This window comes from Acanthaster planci, linkage group LG10 (assembly GCF_054643075.1).
Source record: "Acanthaster planci isolate LZ-2023a linkage group LG10, COTS_SCS, whole genome shotgun sequence".
Classification (NCBI taxonomy): domain Eukaryota; kingdom Metazoa; phylum Echinodermata; class Asteroidea; order Valvatida; family Acanthasteridae; genus Acanthaster; species Acanthaster planci.
In genome coordinates, this window is record NC_141786.1 from 4,491,777 (window position 1) to 4,516,468 (window position 24,692).

At 41.3% G+C, this 24,692-nt stretch overlaps 2 protein-coding genes across 5 annotated transcripts in view; both read right to left on the minus strand.

Annotated features, from left to right (window-relative positions):
• smg9 (SMG9 nonsense mediated mRNA decay factor) overlaps positions 1–24,692 on the minus strand; it is a 202,387-nt gene that overhangs the window by 173,491 nt on the left and 4,204 nt on the right. The gene's annotated exons all lie outside the window — the stretch shown is intronic.
• On the minus strand, positions 315–22,007 carry LOC110986499 (astrocytic phosphoprotein PEA-15-like). 4 transcript variants are annotated; one of them, XM_022248403.2, is made up of 4 exons: positions 21,631–22,007; positions 2,772–3,003; positions 2,166–2,306; positions 315–1,590 (listed from the first exon to the last, which is right to left on the minus strand). In XM_022248403.2, exons 2-4 carry the CDS (start codon positions 2,944–2,946, stop codon positions 1,487–1,489), a joined length of 420 nt encoding a protein of 139 aa, XP_022104095.1. In that variant the 5' UTR covers positions 2,947–3,003; positions 21,631–22,007; the 3' UTR covers positions 315–1,486. The 4 variants fall into 4 exon arrangements, with proteins under 4 accessions (XP_022104095.1, XP_022104096.1, XP_022104093.1 ...); XM_022248404.2 differs by having other exon boundaries at positions 2,772–2,960; positions 21,631–22,006; XM_022248401.2 differs by lacking the exon at positions 21,631–22,007 and adding an exon at positions 14,625–14,834.

Sequence of the window (24,692 nt, forward strand, 5' to 3'; positions counted from 1 at the left end):
GGCTTGATTTCTTTGAGCTCTCATTGTATAGACAAGTCCAGCGACGACTCACAAGACCCGGTGGGCCCATTTATCACGAACAGTCCGGTCAGTATTTCAGTGGTGCATGCCAAAAATGAAGCGCATCCGACGTCATTCGGATTCGCGTACGAGATCTGCCCTGTTGGCGCGGCCCTAAGCGGACTCGTACTCACACGTGTTATTTATTCACGAATAACCTTGCTTTTTTAAATACCGAACTGGCTCATCACAGACTTACCGCCAGGGTAGATGAAAGTCGTGTGCACAGAGAGTGCACTGCGCACAAGTACAACTACTCTCCTCATCCATGGTCTTTATTTTGCATTGATCCAGACAGTAATTCGACATGGGCACAGACGTCTGTTGTTTTGTCTTAGGCCTACTGCTGATTTTCAAGGTTTTGACCCGCGCGCACAGCAGCCTTTGTATTTATGACATCACAGCTTTCACGGAGCGCGTTTCGATCAGGGTCATCAATATTTAAAGTCTTACATTCAGGACACGGGGCCATTTTTTTCCAAAGTTCCTTCTCTGCAACAGCGTTAAATCCAAGATGGCAACTCAGTGACCACGTTAATAAATTGCAGTCGAAGAGAACTGGCTTCAAAAACGTAACTAGACAATGTTTACCTTAGATGGTATTACATCTGGTTTGTGAATAATTTGTATTCCAAAAGTTAGGATGAGAAATCTGCTGGATTTCCAACAGAAGATTTAATTCATTACAATTTCACCGAGACGTATTCAGAACTGTGATTTCTTCGTTCTAATCCATACTGTGCCTGATGTTTCCCCTGCAGTTGACTACCGTGGTCCCTTGTAAAAGACATGGGAAAAATGACAACTTTGGGAGTCAGCTTTTACCTATCCAGTGTTAGCAAAAAAAAGACAGGTTGGCACTTTACACCTTGGATAAAATGGCAACGTTTAGTCATGAGACTACACATAATTATCATAATGCACATGCGTATTATTTTTCACCATGTGATAACTTGCTGTGTAATAAGGCCGTGTCCGAAACGGGCTTCCAGGGCTACGGCTAGGTCTGTTGTCTACGCGTCTCCACGCATTTTCAGTGGAGTGAAGACCTAGACAAGAGATTTGGACGCAGCCATAGGTTAGAGTTTATTAACTACTCAGAAATCAACTTGCATGTGGTATCTTGACGTAGTTTGAAATATTTGCTACTCAGCTGTGCTCAGCGTAGTGATGTGACAACTGGATTACACAGTGCAGTCTTGAGGGGATATGCATCGCATTGCGATGGTAAAAATGGCTTTAAGAAACATGAACAGAAGGAAAACGCAACCAAAGATATTTACACAAAACACTGGCAAGGATAGAATAAAGCGCATTTAGGATATCGCGCCAAGACCTTATCAGCCTAGCACTTGAACTTTGTACATCTAAGGCGAATCAGCACAATGAGCTTGGTCTTTTCTCAAATAATAAATATGCTGGTATCTCATCTGGCGTCCTTTCTTTTATGGGTCGGCGGGGGTGCTAGTTCCAGCTTGGCCAGACCGGATATGACGTCATCTGGGACCTGCCCCGTCTCCTCGTTCATTGCTGAAGAGAAGAAGAGAGATGGGGTCATGAACATTTCAGTAAGCTTTCTCTGGTTGCCGGTAGTTCTGTCAGAGACCCAAATCCAGATCTCAAAAGGTCCAAAGTGTCGATCAGTTCTATACATGGACCTCTCTGACGTCATAAAAGACGTCACATTTTACATATGTTTGAAATAAATGGTAAGATATTAATGTTGGGTTTGACATGAACCTCGACAGGGGAATTATTTTCTGCGTTGCAAGCACTTTCGTGGGTTCTGAGGCATTACAGTAACGTTATTTGGACAAACCATGTAATCAAAATGGGCAGGAAAATTATGAAAGTACTACTTGCAGCGAGAAAAACCTTTGACCAATCTTGGAGGCACGACACTCCCACTGACAAACAGTTTGTTTACTGAAATGGCACTGATTGCAAATTTCTCCAGAGTTATATATGGTCTTGCTTTCACCTAGATCACAATTATGAAGTAAAACGCGTAATATCCATCTCTACGGGATCGGACCCCAGGTCCTGGTTGCGGATGCTTTCATCTTGTGAATGAACTTTCGCCCAATCCTCAAAAATATAAATACCTTTGTATTTTCTGGCTGGTCCTGATATTTCTTTATTTTTGGTCTGTTTGTCGGGTACCGATTGCTTGTATTCCAGTACTAGCGTCACTAAGTCCGGTCTGCAGATTTTCTCCAGCGCGTGCTCCAGGTAGGATAAATCATCTGAATACCAAACGTCAGAAGCATTTTGAGAATTAAATAGTATCACAAAGCAATGCAAGCACAGGTGGGACTTTTTTTCAAACTTATTTTGGTCTCCCTTATTAAATGATAGTCAACAATTGCAAATGAAAGAAGTGTGCTTGTGGGTAGCTGTGATTTCGAAACATCCGGGCTTTATTCATGTGTATTTTTTTGCTCATGCTTCCTAAGTTTACTTCATTTATTGAATACTTGAGAGAATTAAGAACAGTGAGGTGGGTGAATATTTTCCTACAATTACTACACAATAAAGTGTATATACAAAACAAGATAAACTCGTCCATAATACAACTGTACCAATCGGAGCACACAGATGCTAACCTATAATTTCCACCTACTGCATCATCTTCGTCACGAAATTTACTGTAAAAGCTTCGCTTTGGACTCAAGGTGGCCGACTCGTGAGTAACGCCAATGGTCTCTTACCCGCGCTGAGCTTGCCCATTTTCTCCATGTACTCGAAGAGCTCTCGTTGCTTGTGAATCCTCCCTCGCTCCTCGTTCGGGATGACGTCTTGACAGGCGGCCGCCAGAGACCGAAGTTCCTCCTCCGAGATGTTCTCCCCAAGTTGCTTCAAGAAATTGTGGAACGATTCACCCATGGTGCGTAGTTGCACTGGAAAAGATAGAGAGGTGACCTTGAGTTCCACTAAGGGTCTCTGAACGGAAAAGAAAAGGGAGGATCGAAAACCACATTTTGTTGAGGGAATTGAGTAATTTCTATGTAACCTTTTAAGACCTGTCTGAGAGTTGAGGCTATATTTTGATCCACATTTATCCTTTTTGGTAAAAAAAAATGGAAATTAAACAGATGACAAAAATCGCCCATCTCCTTCATTAGTTTTCACGAAAAAATGTTCCTGTTATGGGGGATCGTAGTCCCCGTTGACGAGATGTTTTATACAATGCACTGAGAATACTTGACTTGCATAAAGGCTATAATCGTGGCCCTCAGGGATTTCTCAAAGCCTGACACTAGGCGTGAAGACTAGTCGCCTCTAAAATTTGGCAATAAAACCGTTTTCCCATAGAAAAAGTATACGGTGCATCCCCTAGTTGTGTTATTAAAAAAAACGCGCCCGTTGTCCAATCCTCAGATTCGGTATTGGTTACCTCAAATCCGGTGGACACTTTATTATTCTATCTCAGTATTAATGAAAAATGAATGACTGCATTGTTGTTCACGTTAATGACAAATTCTGTTACTTTCCATTAAGTCTCCGCAAGTTAGAACTCCATTGCATATGCAACGTAGTTTAGTGCTTATCTCAAATGACAACGAAAATGTATCTTTGTGTGTAGGTCTTTAAGTCATTCTTTATTGCCATTCAGTCATAATTGATTAATTATACATGAGATGAGTGAATAAGGAGCCAACGGGGCCATGGCAGCCCCCCCCCCATCCTAAAAAGGGCCATTAAAAAATAAAGTGTGTTAGAAAGGTGAATTCTTTGATCACTACACCTTTTCTTCCTCTAACAAGCGAGTAAATGTAGCCTCACTGCTCGAAAGGCCGTGAGAGGTTAGGCCTGCTTGAAAAAAATCCAGCCTTTGGCCTTGCAAAAGACAAGTTTGAACTCCCCCCCCATTCGAAAAAAATCTGAATTTGTCCTTGCTTGCAAAAAAGATGGCCTTACTTTTCCCATGAAACGGAGGAAAAACTGATGTCATTTCGCACTTACATCTCCAGCAAAAATGCTCGAAGTGTTAATTATTTCATTCAAATAATGTAAATCTATCATTCTTTCTAAGGTTTGAATTCTTCCACTATGCAGGACTTGACGACATTAATTGTCAGTTACCGATCGCTGCAGACACTTGTCGAATTTCCCCGCAAATTACCGGGGCACTAATGAGCCCAAACTGCTGAACAATGACTCTGAAGTGATTATCTAAAAACTGACCTTCGGTTGCCCATTACGACAGCCAAGGTCTATTCATAAAAGCGCAAGAACTACATGACTAAACTGTGTAATGGCCAGACGAGTGTTGCTATTCACCAGTCTATGATCGACTTTAAGTCACCTGGCATCTGGTGTACGGAGAGGGCATTAACCTCTTGCATAAGAATTAATTATACATGTACAGCCCTCATGCAATAATACCGCAGACCTACACAGCTCCAGCTGCCAGACAAACATCAAAACATAGGAATACAAAAATAAACCATTAAATTACCGGCATCCCATGCTGAATAAGAAGGACGGGAACAGCAATAATACGACTGTACGGATTCGATATTAACCAAGACTCGATTTTCTATTAACGGAGCAGTTTTTGAGCTACGGATTGACAGGATGTCTTCAGCATGGTATAATTTACGTCTACAACCAAAATTGGGTTTCCTTTTATAAAAATGGTTAAACGAATTTCAGTGTACAGTCATGGCCTGTATTCCGGTAATTTGAAAACACAAACATACGTTTCGTCGCAGCTTCAGATACGTTCTCTGATATTTAATTGACATCATGGGGTGGGTTTACTTTAGGAAACGAAGGCTAGGCTACATATGCAGCAAGGTATGAGACGGAGAGAACCTCCCCCCTGCTTTGTGTTGGTCATTGTCTCGCAAGAATCTGGGGAATTCCTTTCAGACATCTTGGGGGGGATGTGTTAAGTAACAAAAGTCTGGAATGTGTATAGGGATTGGACATGTTGGGGGGGTATCCCTCGGTCTCCGATTTCTTGCTGGGTATAGAAGGCTGCTCTAAAGAAATTGAATTTGCGCGTTGGAGTAGTTTGGTACCAGACATACAAAACAACACTCCCATCAAAGTCCTCAGAACAAGAAGCGGAGGTTGAGTTGAAAGTCTACACGGCGCAAGGTGTACCCAGAGGAAATACACCAACTGCATCCTAAAAACATAGCCGAAATAGAGTCGGATTTAGCCGCCTCAAAATGCGGCAAATGCTATCCAAAGTGGATTTTCCCGTGAACAAAAATCAACTCGGGCCCTGGGCAATTAAGAAGCAGCCGCTACACGGTGTTCAACCTGACTACCGTTTTCGTCAACCCCCATCCACCGACGTGGGAGCTGGTTTTCCCCCGATTCACATCAACGTCCTTCGCTACTGCATTTTGCTAATTTCCCCGCAGCTTTTCATCCCCAAAAGTCTCGCTGATTAAATTCTGCGCTTGCTGATTATGCGACGGGTATAGACAATTCGCAATTTATCGACGGCCCCTGTCATTTTGCATTTTGGCCGCTGAGAACTAGACTGGCGCACTTGGTGATAGGTCCTTGGCATTTGCAATGCAAACAGACCTAGTCTCTCTAAGGGGGAGACAACGTGGTTGATATAGAAGTGATATGTTCGTGTTTGTGTGAGGCCCGTCTGTTTGGCTGATGGTTCATTAATGTGCAAGAGTTTCCAACACATGAATGCTATGCTCCATTTAACCTTTGATTGTCACTGTAAGCAAACATTCGGACATTTAGCCCGTGCAGACGCTACAGAAACAAATTATAGGTTTTTCCGGCCAAATTCTGAAAATGCCCGATCTATTTTGTAGAATAAATTTCATTTCAGCATAGATTTTGGAAACGACTTAACACCTGGTTTTATTTTTGCAATAACAATCATTCGACTTCGTTTGGCATCCTTCCAATAAATGAAAGTGCATTACTTTCATTATAGAGGTTATAAATACGTGATTGGTATTTCAGATTGACGTATTCCTTGCAATATTGCAACAAATGAGCATTCTTATTCGCTGAAAATCTGTCTTTTAACGTGACCCTACGGAAGTGAGTATTCATTTTCATTTGCTATATGAAAATCGCAAAATATACATTCAATTTGATAAGAATATAAGGTTACACAAATCATGCCATCACTTTGATAATAAATGTCATCTTTCTCATTTATAGTGTATTTGTTATCAAACTGTAAACAAATTAAGGTTTCTATGATTGAAACGCAACACAAGAAGGAAGGTTCCTTCAGCGTCGGTACCGGCATTTATAGGTTTCCCACAATAGTCGTTAGTTTCCAATGATAACATGAATGGTTTAATTAAATTATGAATATTTAAACATTTAACCAATCAACTAAACATTTCTAAGGATGCAACTTTTGTTAGCACACAAACGAATTTTAATTCTCGACCAGGGCTACGCTAAATAACACTTCACGCGATATCGCCTGCATGATTTCCGAACTAGATTTAGTTCAAATTAACATGAATGCAGGATTGCAGAGTGCATTCAATTTCGCGCAAAAACGAATGTCAACATTCTAAACCAGTGCAATGTTGCGGCATTGAACGCTGACTCTATACGACTGAATGCACCCTCATTGAAATAGAATTTGTATTTGTTAAATGCAAACGGGGATTTGATTGTTCGTTCTATTTCACGCGAAAACGAATGCTGCTATTACTGATTCATCTACACATTTTGGCCGGGAAAACCGATATTTGCCGCAGACAAATTTAACGACCCGTTATTAATATCCATAGTCACCAAGATGAGGAACGGTGATGTCAGGAGATAAGATAAAATTATACCTTCTTGTTGAGAGTTTGCCACATTAACAAATCTTGAATACCCCTTCCCCTCAGATGATCTTGATCATCTATTTCACTTTTAATATTTCAAATCATTTCACATTCGCAGCCGCCAATGCTATACAGTTGCTTAAGGAATGGCACACTGATATTAAGGTGAACTACTTGACACAGATAAAGGTTAATCCCGGTGCATATAATGTGCATCCATCTACGGAGAACCAATATCCTCAATAAGCCTTTTGCGAGTTAAAGATGAATAAAATCTGGTACATTGAGTTCTTTAAATTCACGTGAACACAACAATTTGATTTCTCCATACTAAAGACGCTGTTGATATACCTCGTGATGTGGGTAAGCTCTTCCTTTATTGGAGAGGCTTTGCCCCAATCACTGTTTTCAATGCATAAGAAGAGAACGGAGGAACCAGTCCATTGCAGAGAGGGTGATCGCCTCGCAAAAGCTTGCCACGAATCACGAGGTATAGCCACAGTGTCTTTAGTCTGGGAAATTCAGATTGTTATGTTTATGTACAATCAGATAAGTTAAATCAGTGTACCAGATATTATTCAAATTCAAACTAGAAAAGGGATTTTACCTAAGTCCAGGTGTTTTATTCACTGGCAGCTTGAACTAAGACTATCAGGTGACTTTAGGTCCATGTAAAATGAAAGCTGTATCGCCTTTTCAACAGAACAGTAGATGTTGGTATACATGTACATTTCGAAATCTAAGCGTTTCTCCTACACTCTATGCCTGTGGCGTTTTAAGGAGGCACGATCAGAACTAGGAAGAAATGTTTTTCGCCCAAGTATCATTCAATTATAACGTGCACCAGCATATGCGAGTTTTAATCTCACAACGGCACCATAATATCGGCCATAGAATGGATACGTGGTAAATGGTCAACAAGTGGTTGGGCCTTGTACAGGCAGTGGTGTTACGCATCAGTTTCTATTCCTAAACTAAATTATAAATGACACTATAAGACAAACTTTCATGATGAACGCTAGTGTGACGTATACCAAGGGCGTGAAATTGGGTAAAAGCTCTCCCGACCTTGAATGATATTTGTAGAAAAATACAGCATCTCATAAAAACAGAGCTCTGCGAGTGCAACCAACAAAAACGTCTCTACAAGTACCTCAGTGAAGGTTCCAGGGCGACTAGCGCCCATTATGGCAGGCATTTGCTCCTTTAAAACCAAATTTAATACACCTTCATCCGTGACTCATGTGCGTAAGAGAGACACGTTCTGGCACCAGACTATTCCGAGACACGCATGGCACAACGGTTAAAGTGAATGTATATTGCACTCGTTAGAGTGAGCGCCAGGGGCGAACGCAGAGAGAATTGATATTTGCTTTAGCCGGGCGTCCCAGGGTTGGGAAATGCATTATCCTATTTATCATGCATTCAACCCTGAGCCGGAATCTTGTACTCCTCCCTCCAGCTTACATTAAAGATACCAGGTCCCAAGCTTAGCTGCGCTAGTTGACTATATTGCCCCTGAGAAATGAACCTATATCGAGCATCCTGTAATAAGGGATATCTTTTAGGTATGACACTTTTACCATAATTAAATCAGCAAAAAATGACGTCTGAATTAATAGAAAAATGAACCCCTAATTCCAGACCTGTCCAACTAACGTTTATTCGAGAAAAGAAATGCATCTCTCAAATTAGAAATGAGGATATTTCTGTACAAAATAGATTTCTAATACGAAATGATGATATTTAGATATCTTTTTTCCACTTGCCATGCAGTAGGCCTATATGATAACGATATGCCTTTTTTCAAGACGAGAGATTAGGTATTTCCTCTTCGCTTTTTATGTCAGTCTCTTTGCAGTTTTTTAGTCAGATGTCGTTCCACACGATATTTGGCGTGATTTATAAAAGAAAATAATGGGTATTGAGATCAATATTAAGCCTTTTTTTCCTGCAGTAGCCATTTGCCAGCAAGCAATCTGACTAACTCACTTACTCAGCCAGGTAGACATCTGAGGTTTATCGTTTTTACCTTCACAATGTGTACGGTTTTTAGTCTGATTCGAGAGTCCGACGACTTTACTGACCACTTGCTCGACACAGAATGTCCAAGGGCAGCCTTTAGACACGGCCCACCGTCATTGCCTTGTCTACGGGATCTTTGGGGGGTGATGTCTCACCTTACTTGTTTTAATAGGTAAATGTGGGCTTGTTATGTTGGGAATCATGTTCTTAAGCTTATATCGTATTTTTTTCAGCTGAAATTTTGTTTAGCGTCAGACATCTTACTTTCCATTCTACTAAATACGACACGCGAGTTTTTCTTTACCATAAAACTCATGTTGCACTATGCTGGACGATTCCTGGTCGGCTTTGCTTATGTGGCTTTTTGCTTTTCTTTCTTCTACGTTAGAGCCCCACCCTGCCGCTGCTGCATCTATGCAGAATTCCTGACTCGAAGTAACTGGAAATGTTTCATTTGGACAGGGAACATTCTTTCACCATCGAAAAAAAAATGAAACAAACAGCAATTTTAATTTTGGCACGTTAGAAACTGGTACAATTCGGACCCAGCCGAACAATCTACGTCACAAGAGCACCGTCAGACATGTCACAACGCGTTTGCTCCAAACGTGGGGGGGGGCTGATAAATCATATCACTGAAAATCTGCAAGTCTCAGTTCCACCTGGAGGATATACACATCTCATCGTTGCCACGGAAACTCCTGACACCGACAGGCGTCCGCCAAATCTCAGGCTGGGCCGGTCTCACCTCCCTGGATTATCTCCGTCCCGTGCTCCCGGCCCTACCGCATATTTCAGCAGACTCGCGGAATCAGAATTAGATTAGGCCTTTACTCTGAGACTCCACAAGGTATAAAGGTTTACTGTACGGGATTGAAGAACGAGATGCACGCTATAGGCCTTTATCATGACGCTACCATGTTTGTCTTGTTCCCCGTAGACCCTTTGGCAAGGTAATTCAACTTTACATAATAATACAAGGAAACAGATTATGTTTCCTTCCAGCCTGAGTTTGTTTAATTACTTTGAATGGTAGAAAAGCAAGACGGCTACCCTGTGATAGAGGTCCAAGGCAGATATATTTTACAGGCAAAGTGAGACTTTTTTTTCGGTGCACCCGCGCAAAGCAAACAATGCACGTAGCCTCCCTTGGAAATGCACCTAATCGGCTTTTAAAAATGGCCGCGAACACTTACTTACACAAACAGTGCATGCTGGGAAGACCATTATGGTCTTCAGTGCACTGCATAAATCAACCCACAGCTGCTAAGAATACCACACTTTGCTTGCGTCAACAGGACAGTTCATGCAATCACTCAATAAGAAAAGAAAATCTTAACCCCTTGATCTGCACCATTCCTCACAAATCAACTATTATTGCAGTCTGCTGCAATCAACCACTCTTTCAACGTCACAGACCTCTCTTATTGCAAAAAAAATGCCTTGGTTTGATATCGGTCTAAATTTAGCTTTCACCCTTGGGAAACGAATAGTGGATGATTTGAAAATTGCACAGCTTGACAAACAGTCGCTTCCTTGATATTATACTGTATCCAAGGACACAAATTTGCAGTTTTGAGCAATTGAATGTGCTATTATCAACGACATAGCACCCTGGAAGAGGCCATTATATACCATTAACAAAGAGCAGATTTTCCACTATGAGGTATACTTTGCATAAAATCGTCAGTGACACGTGTCGGAGACATAATTTGAAATGCAACAGACAAACGGCTACACACTACCATTATCATAATATTTAATCGCCGTCTGCTGCACGTATCACGTTGTTCGAGTACACAAGTGATTAAACCTTGAACTTTATGCTCGCCGTAGCACGAAGCTACGAAGAATGTGATACCTTATTACGGGCTTCGTATCAGGCACATTTAGCCTCCGTGAATATACTGCATAAAATGGCGGCTCGATTTCGATATGCAGCAATGTGGACATGTAAACCAGCTATACCCTAATGTGATACCAGTGGCAGTCGCAAGAATTTATTCGTCATGCTGTGAATGACATTATACAAATCTCAAATGTTTGTCGAATTGTCGCAGAAAAGAACTGATGTGGAACATTTAAAAAGCACAAACAAAAAAGGGGGATTCAGAGAGTTGGGAAAACCTGTAGCGTATCTAGTCGGGTCGAGGCACTTTTCTTTCCTTTTTTTTTAAAGGAGTTGAAACCACTGACACTTTCCAAATGGTGTTATATGTCCCATTGAAAAATAGAAAGAATTTCTATGATGAAGAAATTGAGACCACCATTTTTAGAATAAAATACCCCCCCCCGACCCAAAACTTGAATATACTAGTGACGAAAAGGTGATTGAATTTACGCATAGATTTCAGCACCCATACATCACTGGGCCTAAAACCAGACAGACGATTCTGTCAAAGGGTGAAACGAACACCTTTCGTAACACATACCTATATATGAAATCTAGTTAAAGTTGTATGCAGAATTTGAAATAAGTAAATAACTGTTGCCACAAGAGCGCCCCGAGCAAAATTGCAAGGCTCGCCATTTTGTAATCTTCGTGACTACAATGTACGTTCACTCCAAACGTCTCATCTAGTTCTCCCCCCGACTACTAATCCGCCCCGCCGGGCGTCTAATGAAATTCCTGCTCGGTCGATCGCTCTTGAGATAGAGGTTGTCGCTTCACTCGTGTCAAAAGTCAGACACCACAGCCAAAGAGCGCGTACTGGGGGGGGGGGAACAGCGTCTAACGGCAATGCACAACAATCGAGGAAGGTGGCATCTGGGCGTTGCCATTTAATAAAACCTTTTTATGAGACCTGAGGGAGATACGCAAATGTTCCTTGGCTTCGTTCCCTGAACCAAACCATATCCAGAAAAAAATTGAATGTCGCATATATATATTTTCCGGCCAATTTTAGAAAATTTGTAAAATAAAATATTCAATTTGGCGTAGATTTTGAAAACGGTTTAATCTGCAATAACAAGCATGCGACCTCGTTTTGCATCCTAAATGAATGTGCTTTACGCTTCATTAAATATGTTACAGCTACGTGACTGGGATTTCAGATTGACATATTAGTTGTCAATTACAACAAATAATAGGCATTCTGATTCGCTAAAAATCTTTCTTTTACCGTTACCCTTTGGAAGTGAATATTTTCATTTACTGTAATTTTAAATTGCAAAATATGATTAGAGTATACAATTTTACACAAATCATGACACCACTTTGATGCCAAATTTCAAACTCATGAATGTTGTGTATGTTATAAATCTTTGAAAAGATAAGATTTTTACGATTGAAACGGAGCACAAGAAGGAAGGTTCCCTCGGCGTCGGTATTTATAGGTTTCCTACAATAGTCGGTATGTTTCCAATGACAGCATGAATTATTTATTTCAATCATGGATATTCAAACAATTAACCAATCAACTACATACTTTTAGGAATGTAACTTCTGTTAGCACACCAGCGAATTTTAATTCTTGACCAGGCATACGTTAAAACCGCTGCACGTTTTCCGAACTAGATTGAGTTCAAATTAACATGAATGCAGGATTGCACAGGTGCATTCAATTTCGCGCAAAAACGAATGTCAACATTCTAAACCAGTGCAAAGTTGCGGCATTGAACGCTGACTCTATACAACTGAATGCACCCTCATTGAAATAGAATTTGTATTTGTTAAATGCAAACGGGGATTTGACTGTTCGTTCTATTTCCCTCGAAAACGAATGCTGCTATTACTAATTCATTTACATATTTTCCAAAATTGGCCGGGAAAACCTATATCACGCCCACTCTATATAATACGTAATTCTAAATCTTCGAAGAGAATCCTTTTCTTAGTTTGCTTGCTCAGACTGTGATCAGGGTTGTAAAGCATGTCTACATCCAGTCTGGAAGGCATGAAATATAAAATTGCCCTGGCCCAAAACCACTTTTATGATAGAACAAATCATACCAAGGCGTATAAAGCGCTGATGAAATGACGAGCGTTTGTACATAGACTTCATGTAAAAATTTCATTTTTCGCATTAACTCCCCAGATGTTCAAAAGAAGGCAATAGTCGCAAAGAGGCAAAGCTATGTTTTGTCAATAATATAATTTACAATTATCAGGCGGGCCTACTCTACCACAGTATAATTCCATCCTTCGTTGCTTTAATTGGACAGCAGCCAAAGGAAACAAGTTCATAACTGTTGAGGTTCGAAAAAAAAATACAGACCAGTTTTAAATTTCATGGGGAGTTCCCCGCAAACAATCGGATAAGTCTTAGGTTTTACGAGCTTAATAATTACCGCTAAGGTATGATATGTTATACGTACATGTACACTGCACGTGTCCGTATAGACTGTATAAGGACACTGCAAGAGGTGTATATGGTGTCTAAGACTTTCTCAAGGGGCAGTTGGCAAATGAGTAAAATGTCCACATCTTGCAACTGAAGGGGCGTGATTGAGTTAACACAGAATGACAATGGAATCCTCTAGGGGGACAGCAAGGGATTTTTTAGCAACATGTACATAATTAACATTGGTTTGAAGGAAGGTGATGAACCACTTCAACTGCCCCAAATAATTTCCACTATCAGTTGCCATCTGGCGGGAGTCGCGTCTTCAGTTCTTTGTCTGACAGATAGAGCAGACAGTTGATGTTTGCCAATAATATTGGACATTACTCCTCAAAATGATGTCAAGAAGACGAACGGACAAATACGTATGTGGGGGCGATAGCGTACAAAATGGTTCACCTGCATCAGAGGTACCCTTCACCAAGGAAACGACGGCGATGGTGGTAATATAAAAAGACCTATAATGGTTGCGAATTAAACTAGGCTGCTGCATGTAAACTAATTCAGTGTTTACGAAAACTGTCAACTCACTCCACAGAGCCATCAAAACCAGAACTGCAACTTGCTCATCACAAGATTGGACGTTCCAGTACTTGAGATATTGATGACTTAGGAGGTGAACAATTACGCCCTCAGCACCATTTTATAGTTTTCTCTGGTACTGCCTGCTATTCGTATGGTCGGCCTGAGTTTGCAGAAATCATACTTTATTGGTGTCAGGTTCTGCCTCAACTGTACATTAGAGTCGAATTTTTAGTTAGTATTTGGCGTTTCAGCTGCATGAATTTGTTAACAAATTCATTATTAATCTTTTGCATTAGCACTGACAGCCAGCCATTATAAGCCACTTGTGAGTTACAAAACGAGAGCGCAGTACATGATTTAATTGTCTTGAAAATATAATCGACTGGTGTCATGACACACCCGTGATGGACTTGAGATGTCTTGTAAACGTCTTGGCTAAAACTCTACTCTGCCTATTATACAGTAGAAACTCCGTAAACGATCCGCAGACGTGTTATTCTGTGAGTTCCAGGGCTCACGTTTCACACTGGCAAGGGAATTAAAAAGGTTATTTTCTGCTTTTGGTGACGACAAATATACTGAAGCTAACAACAAGTAAACAGCCCTAAAAAAATTGTCACAACACAGAACTCTCGGGCACAAAATGTAACGTGAATTCATTTGGCAGACCAATATCTGTCTGCCAGATGTCTGAATAATATATGCGTCACTAAGCGTGCCATCACATCCACGCAGCGGGGAAAACTTCCTCGGTAACCCCCACCAAACTTCCGAGAACTCCATCCGATAATAAGCGCTATCGCAGAAGTCTGGTTATGATAAACGGGACACCAGTTCATCCAGACACGAAATTCAGACTAAAACGCACCGATATTAAAATACTTACAGACTGGCTGATCTTTATTCACACCGGAGAAAGAGCCACTGAATGTTGAAACAAGCCTGCGACGTGTGTAAGTTAAAAAAAAAACCAGCTTTACAATAGTAGGTGTACAGATTGCGATTGCACATGGAGCCGTGACGTCGGTGAGAGATTTTTTCATGGCATTCCACAAAACAGACACGGTCTGCGAAAGTACAATAGCACTACGCAGCTGGTCGTACAACACACACTGCATGAGTCATCGCTGTTTTGACTGGAGTTACTGGTATCGAATACCAGTAGAAATGGTTTCATTCACAATTATTACGAATGCTCCAGTAGACTTGCACTAGTCCAATCAAAGCAAAAAAATAGCTCGGGTACACTACGGCATCTCACCTTCATGATCATAGGACGAGCTGTACAGCATTACTTAGGGGGGGCACTTGACAATTAATGAATGTGGAGGATGAATCACGACAGACGTATAACAGGCACGGAGCTTTTCTCACTAAAACGGTCCTCTACTTTTAGAAACAAATTGCGTGGCCCGGCAGTCTCGATTTCCATCCCATGACCGCATGTGGGTGGGTGTGAGGATATACAGACGTGGCATACATAAGTGTGGACCTCTGCACGTCCACATGTCCACACAATTATTTTCCCCTCTCTGAAAAACAGCTTCAGAGGCATTTGGGGGTCAAGGTTAACTGTGGCAAAATGAAGCAGAACAGTCCAGGAAATTATCATCAAACTCCAGCTTGAAGGAATTGTCCTTGGGGAGGAAAAAGGGATGATTTTCCCGAAGTTACCCTAACCACAGATCAAGGGTATGTCCACGTACATTTCGTATGTGAAACAAGTAAGTGTGTGTGTGAGGAGGGGTTCGACTCCAGCCTGAGCTAGTATAACGTGTCTTGAACTACATTATAGCCCACACTTCCGCTCTTCCTGCAAAAAGCACAATTGGGTACAGGTATAAAACAGCGGACTCGCGGTCATTTTTGACCCCTTCTGGGTCAAATATCACCCAAAACAGGTCATAATTTGACCGGGAAGAGGGTCAGGTCCCATGGGACCCAGATTCCGGGTCAATCTGACCCTGGTGTTTTTAGAGTATACGGAGTAAAGGGGCAGAGAAGAGAAGTTTTCAAAGAAACTGGCAATGAACACGGGCCTAATGAGCCACTGAGGCTCCAGGTCGAATGTTTAGTGTACATACTAACTTTCAGTACTATGACAAGACAGCAGCACGTACGCACTTAAGCTTCATCTTGTCGTATTCAAGTGCAGGTTACGGATCACAAAGACGCACTTCGCTGCGCGATTATGTTCCGCGCAGCAAATATTGGCCGCCAACCCCTCTAAAGCGCTGGAGATATAATGCGACCCCCCCCCGTCCCAGACCTGCGTGGCACTGTTGACATGAACACCGTGAAAAACCAGACATGCTTAGATTACCCCCAGCGGGCCCGAGTAAATGCTTGCTCCCTTCTTTCCAGGGCGTCGCATTTCACGAGTCCACGGTTAAGCTGAGCAAAGTTCGAGGATTTCTCTCGTTTTATTCAGTGCGGGGATTGTTTTTTATCCCTTGTGTAAAGAAACCTAGTCTAGACAGTAATAGTAAGGCATTATGCGACTCGACGCGACAGGGGCCAGGTATACTACATTTTAAAGGAAAGCTGTCGTGACATTAAAATCCGACGATTGCGGTTGTCGTCTATAGGAGACGACATGCTGCAGTTACCGTTCATAAACATATAAATTCTGATCGTGCGGAATAGTACGTTTGCACGAGATGCGCATGTCGTCGTGCCTGCATTTTTCTGTCTTGAAATGTTGGGTTCGCCAAGACCATAGTAATCCCCGGTTGATAAAACCCACTTTCAGCTGTATCTCCCAGAGTGAGGATTTAACGTCCTCGTATAAGCTTTACCTCAAATATGCGCTCAGACGTAGACAAGGAGCGTCACGTTCTTGTTAAGGTGTAGTTTTTGTTTTTCTTTTTATTTCTTTCTTTATTTATTTATGTATTTTCTTAATTATTTTTTTTATTTTTTTTATTTTTCATTTGCAGGCGACCGGACCTACAATTTAGTAAAAGACCTCAGGGAAACTTTATGATAGGAAAAAGACACAAAACTTCATTTGAAATGTTTGAGGGAACCTTCTCCCGAATAAGTAGGGCACTACCAGTTGCCTATCTTTTGTCCTGTGTAGGGATCATTTGCACGTCTAAAAAAAAATTGGATAGTAGAGTTACGGGCTCGGTGCGATATAGTCTGCTGTGACAGTCACAGACGTCGCTAGGGGGATGTCGGGGTGTCATACACCCCCATTGGCTTAGTTTTGTAGGCAAAGTCATGGTCTTTCGGCAAAAATGAAGATGAAAGGAAGGCGGTACAGTAAATGAGTTTTGTGTGACTGTCCGTCTGAATACTTACCGTCACTTTTGTAAGTTTTCCTTTGTGACGAAGGTTGTACTTTAAAATATTACGCCTTAGTAATGAAATACACTTTTACATAGAGTTGCTCCCCTTTAAAACACTTAGTTTTAGTTTAGGATCCCCTTTCTTTTCCTAGTAGTGTGTCCCCTGTTTAATTTGTTTCTTTAATTAAGCCCCAAGTCCCCCATATCAGACTGTGTTTGAATTACCGGGCTGTAGCCTAACATTATGCACAAGACTATGTTACAGAGGCCACGGCCGGTTCCCATAGAGTTGTGTGTAATTTCAAGCCACAGTCAAATGATTCGGTCGAGGCCCAATGTAGCCACGTGATCTGTCTGTGCTCAGTTTAGCAGATCAGCAGAGACAAGTCATTGTTCCACCGAAGGAATGCGGTCTTGAGTTCCGTCTGAGTCGTTAGTGATGTTGGTAGCTTTTCTTAGACATGTATACAATTAACGTTTTTCCTTCTTCTTTCTAAGAATTACGTGTAGTTTCCTGAATCATTGAAAGTTTCCTCGAGTTTCAGGGAACAACTTTGTCAAGGATTTATGTCTTGAAAACTTACACTTCAAGCCTTTATCACTTGCCAAGGTTAACTTTTAGATCTTTTCTTCTTTGAATTCTTCCCATCTATTTCACTATTCTTTACTTTTTTGTGGCCTACGTATTGTAGTGATGCATAAGTATCTCGACCCATTTTCCTCAGAATATGGGTTTCTGTGTTTTCACTTCCTTACCTGGCCTGATTGTTTACTCAGATATGCAAGGAATTTGAATACGGCCACAAACGCCTTTTCACAGTTTTGACTTTATAACATATTAATCCCTGCTCTCGCTTCCTGTACTATGTAGTTCGTGCACAAGAGTTCTGTTTTGTTTCTTAATGTCCTTTACTTTCTTCGTTTGTTTTTACAGATGAAAATTCGAGTGCATGTATTCAAAAGGTACATTGTACATTGTGTTGGTTTTATTTGTATGTTTTACTTGGTTTCACAAATTGTTTTTACTTATCGGTCTAAGGTTTATTAAGTTCTCCTTTCCTTAGTCTCGGGCTTTGATCAGTTTGATTAGCTTGTCAATTTTTTAGGTTCAGTCGAAGTGGTTTACATTCATCCGGTTGTTTCTTTAAATAAATTATTTTGCCTTTTTTGAAACCTGGAAGTTCGTGTCTGAGTCTCTGTTAATTCCATTTCTTCAAAGACCCTTGGTTGGTTAGTTGGCTTTATATAGCATTGCGAGTTCCCACTTAGGCCCAAAAAATCTCCGATTTCTGGTCAGCGTGCACATCGCAGTACAACATCGCGGTCCACAAAATACAAACACTTTTTGTTTGGTATAATGCAACGTCCAAAACCCAACAACCGTGCTTGATCGACTAGAATCCTGCTGTGTAATTTTAACGTGTTTTAGATGTGATACGGTTGAGTAATGTGTACAGTAAAGGTGTCCCTCTAGGCCCTATAAATTTAGTCGGGCACTTTTTTTCAGATGACGTCATTTCTGTATTTTACATTAACCTCCGGAAAACACACAAAGCAGGTAGTCATATGCCCTGTGTACATCTACAAGCTGAAAACGATTTTAAATAGCGAGGGGGCCAGTCTATTTCATTGTTGGCAGCGGCGGTGCGTATTACGCATGCAGTGGCGATGGACATCGCACTTTATACAAAAATCATTTTTAGGAGAAAAAAGGGAGGGCAAAACAAAATAAAAAATTCCTCGTTTCCGCCCCTCTTTTTGGAACCAGCCCCCTGACAGGAAACCTGAGACTCTTTTTGGTATTAGTGAGCCATTTTCAGTGTTACAATTTCATCAGGTATATTTTTCAATAGTGGTTCCGGACCTACAAATACACATCAAGGAAATTGTCAGGGTCAGGAACCAGACAGTTTCTGCAGGGGTATAAAAGGGAAAACAGAGTCGTATCCGATACAGCTGGAGGCAATAACACATAGGTCATGGGAACAGGACCACCACCCATCACGCTTCCTTGGCCATGGCCATACGTGCTGTTTCAATACGTGCCATTTACACGGTTAATAATTATTGAGGTTAGGGTGCGCAGGTGTGGAGATGCGGAGGAACTAGATGTGATACTTACCCTTGATAGAGACACACTTCGTTCCCTTGGCTGCATATAAATGTTAAAAAACACTGCCAAGACAGAAGTGACCCTGTAAACTTTGCTTTGGCTTTCAGTGCACACACGCATAGCTATGTTTCTGCATTATGCTGCGGCATTTATACACATAGAAATTCAGTCAAATTGTTTTAGTGGCTGAAGTCGCCTATTACAAGTTTGACACACTTCCTACCACTGAGCAGTCTAGAAAGTTATGAAAGCTGAACAAAGAACAACTTAAAACTTATCCAATTCCGTCTGGAAGACGTAATTGCCCCTCTCCTCAACAGAAACACCACTTTGTCTCGTGACCATTAATCACAGCTAAAAGCCCGCTTGAAATCCAAGAGCCCAAGTATTGAGATGCGATGAACATGAAGACGCTCACATTAATCGCAGGCAATAACATGCAGAAGTATATCGACACCATTTCCTCCAAACTCAGGGAATTGGGGCTGGGTGAAAGACACGAGCGCCTTGAAGACACCAAAGCAGACACAGCGGAGCCGCTCGGAGTTTCTGTTGTCTTTAAAGACGTCATCAACTGAGTGCCTGGCCTCAGATCATCCATCATTATGGGAGGGAGATCACGTGTTCCAGTTACTTCTTGGACAAACGCATGCTTGTAACAGTGTGACAATTTATAGATATCCAGGTGCCACTTTTTGTCAGGGAAAGGAAGTTAAGGCAATTCTGGGTTTTTACGCGAGTCTTTTCAGGACCAATGTAACTGAAGCCTTTGAGACTCAGTGTGCCCTCGGTCCAATCTTGTACTGCCATTTCCGTAAATGCTCAATGCCTCCTGGTTCTTTAGCAAAATGTAGATTTCAAAATCCACAACAATACACATTTGGAGTGCCGAAATGAGTTCCTATAGTGACAACAGATCACCATACCTTCACGTACACAGCAATAAAGTGCACTTCCAACGAAGAAATACCACAATAATTCCACACAATTCAGAGATATACTAAGTGTGATGAATCCCCTAAAGTTCTACCAATCGGTGTAACCTTACGCCTCTTCCATAATGCAGCCACATAATATCTGTGGTCTGCTTCTTTGAAAACAGTAGGCCTATGCAGCAAATATTCTAAACATTACGTTTCAGTTGGACGAAAAGTGCGCACTCTATTACAAATTCTGCTACTGACCTTTGTGTTCCTGGAAGGTATATGCTTCTGGTAAGGTGCGTTTTTTATTTAAAAATAATTTACACCCATTTTAACAGTGCGGGCTGGCATGATGCACTAATTCATTGTGACATATCGTCTGTTGTTTGGCTGCCGTTGATATGGCCACAATTAAGTTGATGGCTTTAAGCCCTGTGTATATGTTACACGATACTGCAGCAACCCCTTCTTGGTCTAACTGCCATGTTCTGTTTGAGAGTAACATTAATTTCCGATGGAACGCGGTCAATTGTCTTGAGAGGTGTCACGCCCCAACGGTATTGCTGCAGTTGGCTGGCACAGATATTGTTGGCCAGTTTTTGTGGACATTTCTCACCCTTATCGGTGTTTATGCATCTCACACTTGACGCAATTCATCTAAAATATGGCACTTCCTCTATGACGTGACATTGTAAACAATATGACTTTGGCACATGTTGGGCACATGCACACTGGACCTCTGTACTGTAGTTGGGCTGGCCCAATTATAGCATTTGTAGTTGGGACACATGATGTGGTAAGGGCATAAGATGCACTAAAACCCGCTACCTCCAGATGTTTACATGCGAGATACGTCTCTCCGTCGCCTCGAAGAAAAATGTCTTTGATCAGCAGAAAACAGACTTTCAGTTCCCGGGAAGTCAATGTTGTGGATGACTGACTAAGATCCCTGTTTCCAGGTTGCATCGACTTGAGCATCATAGAAGGAAGGACTGGACCAGTCTGTCCATACAAAGTTTCAAGGACACGTGCACCGGTGCAGCTACCAAACCTTCCATAGAAAGACCTTACAGGCTCATGTTGTAATAGTCGTACCGCTACTAAGTCAGCGAACTCAGCATCGTCGTTTTTAATAGTAGCAGTCGTCCGTAGCAAAGGGATTAATCAGTTTTATACAACATTGTGTAGCTAAAGGCTTACTTACTGAGAATTAACGGCGCTATGCACTTATGACAAAATTTACATCGTAATGTTGTATTATGTACGTATGCTATTTTGACCGTTGAGTCCCGTATACAGGACAGTGACCAACACTGGCTGTAGCGAATTGAACCCTAGTGCATGAAGGACTAAAACACATGCTCAATTAAAGTGTCGATAATTCACCCTGTGACTATCACTAAAACATCACGTGGTCATTAGAGCAATATGTGTTTTAGCCCACCGTGGCGTTGCAGTGTGGTTTTTGCCTTTGACATTGGTTAAATGTTGTTTAGTTGCCATATTTTATTCTTGTAAGCCACTGAGTGCTCGTCGGACTGAATACAAAAAATAGCATCTTACCGGAATGTTTTGTAGAGGACCGGGCACCCGGAAGGCTCCCCTAATCTACAGGAGTTGAGTCCTCACACAGCACGTCAAAAGACACTTTCAGGTTTATGAATTGATTCACCGAATGTTTTGCAGAAAATGCCGATCGTTTTCGCTCATCGTTCGCCACATAGGCGGAGTACAGAATGATTGAGTCGACAACTGTCGCATCCAACGCGACAGAGGCAAACGCTTGCTTCCTTCACACGTCGCAATGTTCTGCCCCAAACCATCTGCCCGGATGGCAATACAGTGGTTCGCGTTTAATAATGCGCCAGCTGGGGCATTTATAATAACACGCGCATGGTTGTGTTGTTCTAGCCGTGTGGGAAACTGTGGTCGTGACGTTGTCAACAGTTTCGTTGAAATGCTTTACATCCGCTGAATGTCCTTGTTATTGAAAAGGGCTATTAACATTATCACGCCATTGTTTGCATAAATTGGAATGTCGCCATATTGTTCAAATAAAGTGGATGTGCATAGCATTAGGCTATGCAAATGTAGCTGTACCATTGTTCATTAAATTAAATGCACCGTGAAATGCATCCTCACAACCAGATAATTTCTATGTGCAGCACCAGACAGCCTTTCAAATTCGCCTCTTCGGAGGAGTGAGTCGCGGATGATAGGGACATATATCCCCATATATCCCCCAATTTGACCAGGGGGATGGGCAACCGGATAGGCCACTCCACACGCACCACCCCTACCCCCTTCACACACACACCCACATGTGCCCACTTGTTTCCCTGGGGAGAAAAAACAAACAAACAAACAAAAACACCAGCTTTTGAGGTACTGTATTTTTCGAACTCCCAACCACGGACGTGTTTAATAAAATCTGGACTCGCAATGCCCTTAATCAGCTTATAGAGTCATTGAATCCACTCGCAGCCATTTTACCGAGCCGAATACAAAGCTTTCCTGGTAATGCCCGCCTTTGTTCTTCCTGACGTCAATAGTAGGGAGCCAACCCACGCCTTTGTATTCGGCTCGGTAAAATGGCCGCTGGTTGGCTTCTTTTTCATACAATGGCGTTGCAAGTCCAGGTTTTTTTTATATACGTCCGTGCTCCCAACAACGAAAATGTTTTCGAACTCCCAACATCGAAAATGTCTTCAACAGAACTGATAGAGAGAATGAAATACGGAAGATTTTTAAACGCCATTAGGGATGAAAATATTAATTTGCACATCTTTGTCGTCAACAGATACAGTGAATTTTAAACCTTTTTAACTTATTATATTGTAGAGGTCATGGAAATTGCCCCCCCCCCTTTTTTAATTGTTGGTTAACTTTTTCCCCCTTCATATAATGCATCGACCCAGAATTGTTCTCCCCTGTAACATAATGGACTTGACCAAAAGTGCCACATCAGCAGGGACAGGAAGTTGCCTTCATTGTTTCTCATGCAATGTTCAAGGCAACACCATCTTCATTAAAGTCACAAGCTTTCCTGTATTCCTGACTGGTGTATTTCCATTATTTTTACAGGTATGTTGATCTATCATTTTATCTTTCATTTCTGTATTATACCTTGTCATAGATATCATTGGAATTGTGTTTTGTTATTTTGGTACTTTATTTTACTAACAAGCGACATGAAGAAATCAGTTGTTTAGTCTTGAGACATTGAGATAATCAATCCCTTGAGAGTGTGAAGCTTTCTGTAGGAATAACAAGGTTTCCTCCTTGACTAAAGTCTTCTTTGGAACCTTACTGCATTTTTGCCAAGTTTTCTGAAAGATGAGGTTCTAGACAGCTGTGATAGTATGACTTTAATATGATGAATTATGGTTCATGTCAAGACAGCTGATTTGTGAAGTTTACGTAATTTAGATCAAGGATTGTTGCAAGATTTCTTGGATGCCAGAATTAGTTATGTATAAATAGTGATTTTAGTTAAGACTGATTTCTGAACAATCATTTTGTGTTTTAGAGTTAGAAGTTTTTGTAAGTTACATGTGTCTCGTGATTTTGCCATACTACCTTTACTAGAACAAAGGAACCTTGAGACATGTACATGGGTCAGCCAAGACCATGCTGAGTCCAGTGCATGACTCGTGTTCATTCAGCCAGATATAATCCCGGATTGTTTATCTCAGCCACCTGTGGGAAAGTGCAGTTGGGCTGTGTGATAGTGATAGACTTATGTATGGGCAAGTATGCCAGAGAACAGCATATTGATAATTGCTAAGGCTAGCTCGTATCGATATTGTGTTAGATTGATAGGTTAGCTCATGGATAGATATCGATATCGGAAGTGTTTTCTAAGCAATCAGAGTTTTAAGGAATTTATCATTGCGTTATGTGTTTTGCCAGAATTTGTACTACTCAATCATTTCTTTTTCATTTGTTTCTCATGCAATGTTCAAGGCAACACCATCTTCATTAAAGTCACAAGCTTTCCTGTATTCCTGACTGGTGTATTTCCATTATTTTTACAGGACTGCGTATCACGTCATATTTTAATGTAACACCTGCACATGTATGCCCTTTCGGTCATACACGGGTGTAACAATATAACCACTCCTTAGAGTGGTGGACAGGATTATAAATAATGCATAATCACAGAGGGCGCCCTCTTTCGAAACTGTTGGATTTTGTTTGGAAAAAAATATACGCAACCGGGCAAGTCCCCAGCACAAATTTATGCCCATTTTGTTTGTTTGTACCTTCGACAATTTCCATCCACACCACTGAAGGTTCATCAGAACTAAAGACCAATACAGAGTATAATGTTAAGAATTCAGAATGTTTAATGTGTTTTTTCCACTCGGCTTGTGGTCCTTCCCAACACATCCTGTGCTGACCAAGTGCTAACAAAATATATCGCTCACAATCAATATGGTTGAAATAAACCTTCAAAATGCCACTTTGCGTGTCAGTTCACCTTATTTCTAACTTCTCTTTTCTGTTTCAAGGGGTATTTTACTGTCTTTTCAGTTGTTACGATAACTTGTATGCTATATATTCATGAGCAAACCTGTGATGTCATCCCAGGAAGAAGTCCAGCATTTTTTATAGACTGTCCG